The sequence below is a fragment of the Mirounga leonina genome, unplaced genomic scaffold (assembly GCF_011800145.1).
Source record: "Mirounga leonina isolate KUSES-001 unplaced genomic scaffold, KU_Mleo_1.0 Mir_153, whole genome shotgun sequence".
In the NCBI taxonomy this organism is placed as follows: domain Eukaryota; kingdom Metazoa; phylum Chordata; class Mammalia; order Carnivora; family Phocidae; genus Mirounga; species Mirounga leonina.
In genome coordinates this window covers 38,431,838-38,440,722 of record NW_023270387.1, presented here as the reverse complement: position 1 = coordinate 38,440,722, position 8,885 = coordinate 38,431,838, and the positions used below count along the sequence as shown (strand labels likewise).

Below are 8,885 nucleotides of genomic sequence, written 5' to 3'. Positions count from 1 at the left end.
CACTTAGTACGATCTTGGACAAGGTCAAATGATTCTCTCTGAACTTTAATTTCCTCATCCATACATGGATCAATATCCAATGTCTTAGTCCTGCAGTGAGAATTAGATGAGCTAATGGGTCAAACCAAACTTGCCCAGTGCCTGGTACCTGGCAAGGACTCCATTGAGGTTAATCATCTTCCTTCTCTGGGGAAAATACAGGGTCTTATTTTTCTTCTGAATCTGCTTCTCCAGTATTCCTTGGACTCAGAGATTTCAGGCATCAATAGTTTCTCCTTTATTTGTGTATTACTTTCCCAGGGCTGCCACAGCAAGGTGTCACAGACTGCGTGACTTATACTGGGCATCCCTTGTCTCACAGTTCCGGAGGCAGGAAGTCTGGATTCAAGGCATTGGCAGGTTGGTATCTTCGGAGGGCTTGGAGGGAAGTCTGGAGCAAGCCACTCTCCTAGGCTCAGGCACTCCTTGCTTGAGGATGTCCTTTTTATAAGGACAGTCATATTGGATTAGTACCCATCCTAATAATCTCATTTTAATTTGATTACCTCCCTGAAGGCCCTATTTCCAAATAAGGTCACATTCTGAGGTCCTAGAAGTTAAGACTTCAGCATCTTTGGGGGGGGCGAGTGGGGAATGTACAACTCAACCCATAACAATTTGATAGGTTTTGTTTTGCACGGTTTTAATTTGAGAAACTGATGTCAAGTTGCCAGTTTTTGTTTTGATTTTTGCCAAGCCAAGTCTTAAATAAAAAATAACAGTTGTCCATTAATTCCATCATTTTATTTAAAACAAAATTGATGCTTAAAAATTGTCTTGCTCTGAGTGGCATCAGTTTCGGCAATATGCTTTACAGAAGGCATCCCGGGATGGAAGTGAATAAGGCAGAGCCGTATGGGTTCTGGGCCACTGTCTTCACTAAGACCAGATAGGCACTGCATTTCTTCATTGCACATACAGGGTGGGAGTTCTGGGAAAGATTGAAAGATTTTGTTAGAAAATCTGGGTGTTTGCTACTAAAACAACGACAGCAAAACATCCCTTGACTGCCACCGGCCACCGCTCTAGGACACTTGCACGAAACTCATTAAATTAGTCTTGAGTAATTTTGACATGGGAAACAAAGGCAGAAGGAAATGTAGATAAAATTAAATGTCCTTATAACCTGCAGCCCATTGACAAATACTTGAGGCAGGCAGAGTAGAACTTTCCTCCAGGAAACTCCCAAAGCAACTTGACATTTGCTTTGCTAGAGGGAAAAACGACCTTGGCTTGACATTATAGCAAGGCCTCTGGGATCCTGGGAGTCTTCTTTAGCATATGAAAGTCCTTTTGGAACTTCCCTTATCTTTAATTCCTTCAAAGCCAAGGTACAATCAGTTGCTCCTCACAATCCTGGGGCGCCAGGCAGCATGGGAAGCAGCTGCTCTTTCTGCCCACGGGTCCTGTCCCTGTGCTTTAATAAAACCACCTTTTTGCACCAAAGACGTCTCAAGAATTGTTGGGCATCAGCTCCGGACCCCAACAATACTACTCCAAAATCTACATCAATTTGTCCTATGTGTCTCCTTATATTATGTTGTTCATGTAGTAGTAAGTGCTATAAACTGAAGGTTAGTGTCTCCCCCAGATTCTTATGTTAAAGCCCTAATCCCTAGTGTGATGGTATTTGGAGATGGGGCCTTTGGGAGGCAATCGGGTCCTGTAGGTGGAGGCCTCTTGAATGGAATTAGTGCGCTGAAAAGAAGAGACACCAGAGAGGTGATCTTTCCCCCCTGTGAAGACATAGCAAGAAGACAAAACCAGGAAGAGAGCTCTGACCAGGAACCAAGCCTGCTGTTACCTTCATCTTGGACTCTGCAGCCTTCAGAAGAGTGAGAAATAAATGCTTGTTGTTTAAGCCCCCAGCATCTGGTATTTTGTTAAAATAGCCTGAACTAAGACAGTAATCCCAAAGCAGAGTTCTCCTGTAGCGTCCTTGCTCATGCACTTGGCATGTCGACACACCCTGCCTGGCGCGTTTCTCCCATCCCTGCCAATTTCTCATTCTAGTTAATCTCTTGGGAGAGCCGTAAGAGGCCTGAGGTATGGGCCACCTCTAAATCAGGGAACAAGGATTTAGCAGTTGAATTTTCTATACCAGGGAAAACGGTCATCCCTTACGAACTTCTCTGTCTCTCTCTTTCTCAGTACTTTGTACTGACCTTTTAAACATATTTTATTATGGGGGCACCTGGGTGGCTCAGTCGGTTGAGCGTCTGCTTTGGCTTCAGGTCACAATCCCAGAGGTCCTGAGATCAAGCCCCACATCAGGCTCTTTGCTCAGTGGGGAGCCTGCTTCTCCCCCTGCCCCTGCTCATGCTCCCTCGAGCACTTTCTCTCTCTCAAATAAAGAAATAAAATCTTTTTAAAAATTTTATTATGTTTAATTCCAATATAGTTAACAAATCCTGTTATGTTAGTTTCAGGAGTACACTACAGTGATTCAGTACCTCCGTACATCAGCCTGTGCACTCCTTAATCCCCTTCATCAGTTTCACTCATCCTCTTACCTACCTCCCCTCTGGTAACCATCAGCTTGTTCTCTATAGTTAAGAGTCTGTTTCTTGGTTTGTCTATTTTTTTCCTCTTTGTTCATTTGTTTTGTTTCTTAATTCCACATGAATGACATCAGATGATAATTGTCTTTTTCTGACTAACTTATTTTGATTAGCATGATACACTCTAGTTCCATCCATGTTGTTCCAAATGGCAAGATTTCATTCTTTTTTAGGGCTCAATAGTATTCCATTGTGTATATCTATATCTATATCTATCTATCTATCTATCTATCTATCTATCTATATCTATATTCCACCTCTTCTTCATCCATTCATCAATTGATGGGGACTTGGGCTGCTTCCATAGTTTGCTGATTGTAAACAATGCTGCTATAAACATAAGGGTTCATGTATCTCTTTGAATTAGTGTTTTTTATTTTTCAAGTAAATACCCAGTAGTATGATTGCTGGATCATAGCATAGTCCTACATTTAATTTTCTCAGGACCCTCCATACTGTTTTCCACAGTGACTGCTCCACTTTGCATTCCCACCAACAGCGCATGAGAGTTCCTTTTTCTCCACATCTTTGCCAACACCTGTTGTTTCTTGTGTTTTTGAAATTAGCCATTCTCACCAGTGTGAGGTGATACCTCATTGTAGTTTTGATTTGTATTTCCCTGATGATGAGTGATGTTGAGCATCTTTTTATGTGCTAATGGCCATCTGTATGTTTTCTTTGGAGAAATATCTGTTCATGTCTTCTGTCCAATTTTAAATTGGATTATTTGTTTTTGGTATTGAGTTGTGTAAATTCTTTATATATCTTGGACACTAACACTTTATCAGATATGTCATTTATAAATACCTTCTTCCATTCAGTAAGTTGTCTTTTAGTTTTGTTGATTGTTTCCTTTGCTGTGCCAAAGCTTTTTATTTTAGTGTAATCCCAATAGTTTAATTTTGCTTTTGTTTCCCTCATCTCAGGAGACATATTTAGATAAATGTTGCTATGGCCGATGTCAGAGGAATTACTGCCTATGTTCTCTTCTAGGATTTTTGTGGTTTCAGGACTCAAATTTAGGTCTTTAATCCATTCTGAGTTTATTTTTGTATATGGTGAAAGGAAGTGGTCCAGTTTCATTTTTGCATATAGCTGTCCAGTGTTCTCAAAACCATTTGTTAAAGAAACAGTCTTTTTCCCATTACATCATCTTGCCTCTTTTGTCAAAGATTAATTGACCATGTAATCATGGGTTTGTTTCTGGGCATTGATCTATGTGTCTATTTTTGTTCCAGAACCATACTCTTTTGCTTACTACAGCTTTGTAGTATTACTTGAACTCTGGATTGTTTTTTCTTTTTCAAGATTGTTTTGGCTATTTGGGGTCCTTTGTGGTTCCATTCAAATTTCAGGATTATTTGTCCCAGTTCTATGAAAAATGCTGTTGGTATTTGATAGAGATTCCATTAAATCTGTAGATTGCTTTGGGTAGTAAAGACATTTTAATAATAATTGTTCTTCCAATTCATGAGCATGGAATATCTCTTCATTGTTGGTGTTGTCTTTAATTTTTTTTATCAGTGTTTTATAGTTTTCAGAGTATAGATCTTTCACCTACTTGGTTAAGTTTATTCCTAGGTATTTTATTATTTTTGGTGCAATTGTAAATGGGATGGCTTTCTTAATTTCTCTTTTGTTGCTTCATTATTAGTGTATCGAAATCTTGCATTTACATTGATTTTGTATCCTGTGACCTTACTGGATTCATTGATCAGTTCTAGTAGTTTTTGGTGGAGTCTTTAGGGTTTTCTATATATAATATGCCATCTGCAAATAAGTGAAAGTTTTACTTTCATTTTTTTTCCTTACCAATTTGGATGGCTTTTATTTCTTTTTCTTGTTGGATTGCTGTGGCTAGGACTTTCAGTACTATGTTGAATAAAAGTGGTGAGAGTGGGCATTCCTGTCTTATATCTGACCTTAGGGGAAAAAGCTCTCAGTTTTTCACCATTGAGTGTGATGTTAGCTGTGGGTTTTTCATATATGGCCCTTATTACATTGAAGTATGTTTATGTTCCCTCTAAACCCACTTTGTGGAGGGTTTTTATCATGAATGGATGTTATATTGTTTTGAATGCTTATTCTGCATCTATTGAGATAATCATACAGTTTTTATCATATCTCTTGTTGATATGATGTATCACATTGATTGATTTATGAATATTGAACCACCCCTGCATCTAGGTAATAAATCCCACTTAATCATGGTGTATGATTTTTTAATGTATTGTTGGATTCAGTTTGCTAACATTTTGTTGAAGAGCTTTGCATCTATGTTCATCAAAGATATTAGCCTGTAGCTCTCTTTCTCTCTCTCTGTTTTTTAGTGTCTTTATCTGGTTTTGGTATCAGGGTAATGTAAACTTCATAGACTGAATTTGGAAGCTTTCCTTCCTCTTCTATGTTTTGGAACAGTTTGAGAAGAATAGGTATTAACTCTTCTTGAAACGTTTGATAGCATTCACCTATGAAGCCATCTGGTCCTAGACTTTATTTAGTTTGTTGGGAGTTTTTGGATTACCGATTCAGTTTCACTGCTAGTAATTGGTCTGTTCAAATTTTCTCTTTCTTTCTGATTTAATTTTGGGAGTTTAGATGTTTCTAGAATTTTCTCCATTTCTTCTAGGTTGTCCAATTTGTTGGCATATCATTTTTCATAATATTGTCTTATAATTCTTTGTCTTTCTGTGGTGTTGGTTGTTATTTCTCCTCTTTCATTTCTGATTTTGTTTATTTGAGTCCTCTCTCTCTCTGTTTAATGTGCCTGGCTAAAGTTTTATCAATTTTATTGATCTTTTCAAAGAACCAACTCCTGGTTTCATTGATCTGTTCTATTGTTTTTTTTAATTTTCTATATAATTTATTTGTGCTCTAATCTTTATTATTTCCTTCCTTCTGCTGGGTTTGGTTTTGTTTGTTCTTTTTCTACTTCCGTTAGGTGTAAGGTTAGGTTGTTTATTTAAGATTTTTCTTGCTTCTTGAGGTAGGTCTGTATTGCTATAAACTTTGCTCTTAGAACAGCTTTTGCTGCATCCCAAAGACTTTGAACCATTGTGTTTTCATTCTCATTTGTCTCCATATAATTTTTTATTTTCCTCTTGATTTCTTGGTTGACTCATTCATTGTTTAATAGTATGTTATTTAACCTCCATGTATTTGTGCTCTTTCTAGATTTGTGTGTGTGTGTGTGTGTCATTGATTTCCAGTCTTGTAGCATTGTGGTCAGAAAAGATGCATGGTTATGACTTTGATCTTTTTTAATTTGTTAAGACTGGTTTTATGGTCTAATATGTGATCTATTCAGGAGAATGTTGCATGTGCACATAATAAAAATGTGTATTCTGCTTTTTTAGGATGGAATGTTCTGAATATGTCTGTTAAATCCATCTGGTCCAATATGTTATTCAAAGGCACCATTTCCTTGTTAATTTTCTGTTTGAATGATCTGTCCATTGATGTAAGTGGGGTGTTCCAGTCCCCTACTATTATTGTATTATAATTGATTGCATCCTTTATGTTTGTTATTAACTGCTTTAAGTATTTGGGTACTCCCACGTTGGGTACATAAATATTTATAATTTTTTTTTTTTAAGATTTTTTTATTTATTTGACAGAGAGAGACACAGCAAGAGAGGGAACACAAACGGGGGGAGCTGCAGAGGGAGAAGCAGGCTCCCCGCTGAGCAGGGAGCCCGATGCAGGGCTCGATCCCAGGACCCTGAGATCATGACCTGAGCCGAAGGCAGACGCTTAACGACTGAACCACCCAGGCGCCCCATAAATATTTATAATTGTTATATCTTCTTGTTGGATTGTCCCTTGAATGATTATATAGTGTCCTTCTTTGCCTCTTCTTACAGTCTTTATTTTAAAGTCTATTTTGTCTGATATAATCTTTGTTACCCTGGTTTTCTTTTCACATCCATTTGTGTGATAAATGTTTCTGCATCCCCTCACTTTCAATCTGCATGCATCTTTGGGTCTGAAATGAGTCTTGTCTCTTATAGGCAACATATAGATGGGTCTTGTTTTTTTAATCCATTCTATCACCCTATGTCTTTTGATTGGAGCATTAGTCCATTTACATTCAAAGTAATTATTGATAGGTATGCATTTATTGCCATTTTATTACTCCTTTTATGGTCATTTTTATAATTATTCTCCATTCCTTTCTTCTCTTGCTCTCTTCTATCATGAGTAGCTGGCTTTCCTCAGTGATATACTTGGATTCCTTTCTCATTATTCTTTGCATATCTCTTACTGGTTTTTGCTTTGTGGTTACAATTCAGTTTTCATATAATATCTTCTGTATATTTCAGTGTGTATGAAGCTGATGGTCACTTAAATTTAAACCCATTCTTTACCTCTCCTCCCCATGTTTTAGGTATATGGTGTTGTACTTTACATCCTTTTATTTTGTGAGTTCCTGGACTGATTTTTACAGATATACTTATTTGCTTTTTTTTTTTTTTACTACTGTTTTTGTGCTTCTCACTTTTCTTACTCTTGCTTGGGGCCTTTCCTTTCCACTCAAAGAGTCTCTGACATTTCTCATAGGGCTGGCTTAGTGGTCATGAATTCTTTTACCTTTTGTTTGCCTGGGAAACTAGCTCTCCTTCTATTCTGAATGATAGCCTTGCTGGGTAGAGTATTCTTGGCTGAAGACTTTTTCCCTTCAGCACTTTGAATTTATCATGCCATTCCCTACTTGCCAGCAAAGTATCTGCTGAAAAATCCACTTATAGCTTTATGGGGTTTCCTTTGTATCTGACTGCTTTCTTTTCTCTTGCTGCTTTAAAAATTCTCTATCACTACTTTTGCCATCTTAATTACTATGTGTCTTGCTGTGGACTTCCTTGGTTTATTTTGTTGGGGGATCTCTGTGCCCCCTGGATCTGGATTTATGTTTCCTTCCCCAGTTTGGGGAAGTTTACTGCTATTACTTCTGCTATAAATCAGTGGATTCACCCTCTAATACTCTCTTGGCCAGAGCACATAGAGGGCAGCACCACAGGCCTGGCAGTGTGCAAGCATCTCCTATAGTGGCCAGTATCACTCCAAAGTGACTCCTGTCTTGAAGAAAGATAACCACACACACATCAGTCAGATGGAGACCCATCAGTGGGCTGGAGGCAGACAACTGGTCTCACTACAGGCCCTGCCCAACAATGAAAGCTTCTCAGGGGATAACACAGGGAAAGCACCTTGTGGTCTGGGGCTACTTTATCTCTGGCAAACGCCTGGCCTGACTCAACTCAAGCTCAAGGCAGACCCAAACTGCCCACTAACACCATAGGGACCCAACACAGCCCACAACAGGCAAAGAGAACTATTGCAAATGACTGAAGGAAAAAGTAGCTCAACCACAATAGCAGGGCATATGAATCAAAAATAGAAGACGCCCCTGAAGTGCCAGATTCTAGTGAACAGGGGACTCTGCATGGCAGGGTACTATAGGACTTCTTCATAAGGCTAATACTTTCAAGTGCAGGAGATGTAGTTGTCTTTCTGAACACAGAGAAACAGACACAGAGAGTTAGACAACATGAAGGGACAGAGGAATATGTCCCAAATGAAAGAATAGGACCAAATCATAGCAAGAGACCGAAGCAAAATGGAGATAAGTAACATTCCTGATAGAAAATTTAAAATAATGATCATAAAGAAACTCACTGGGCTTAAGGAAAATGTGGAGGACTTCAGTGGGACCCTTAACAATAAGATAAAAAAGAACCAATCAGAGACGAAGAACACAATAAATGAAATTAAAAATACACTAGATGGAACAAATAGACTAGACGAAACAGAAGAACAAATCAGTGACCTGGAGGGCAGAGTAATGGAAAGTAATCCAGCTGAGCTGGTGAGAGAAAAAAAAATGCAAAATGAGAATATACTTTGAGAGCTCAGTGACACTATCAAACATAACAACATTTGCAATATAGGGATCCCAGAAGCAGAAGAGAAAGAAAAGGGGGCAGAGAATTTATTTGAAGCATGGGGGCGGGGCCTCAGGGTGGTGGTGCTAGCAAGCTTTGAACACTGCTGTTCCTCTGTAGGAGGGGCTCTTAAGCACTGGGACTGAGGTGGGCTACACAGAAGTGTGGATCAGTGAAAGCACAGCGTGGGGGCAGGATGGTAATGCTAGCAAGTTAGGCAGTGAGTCCTGCAAATGTCTGTGTGTTTATGCTGGGGGGTGTGGGAGGGAAACAGTGCCTGCCAGATCCTTTGTTCCTGGAGGAGTTCCCCAGTGATTTCTTTCCCTCCAGGACATGCTCTGCT

The 8,885-nt window shown here is 38.9% G+C and overlaps 1 protein-coding gene across 1 annotated transcript in view; it reads right to left on the bottom strand.

Annotated features, from left to right (window-relative positions):
- Positions 1–636: 636 nt before the first annotated feature.
- Positions 637–8,885, bottom strand: part of SLC36A4 (solute carrier family 36 member 4) — a 92,248-nt gene continuing 83,999 nt past the window's right edge. Inside the window, exon 11 of the mRNA XM_035009399.1 lies at positions 637–970. Coding sequence (XP_034865290.1) covers positions 969–970 — 2 coding nt within the window. The 3' untranslated portion in view covers positions 637–968. The remainder of the gene's footprint in view (positions 971–8,885) is intronic.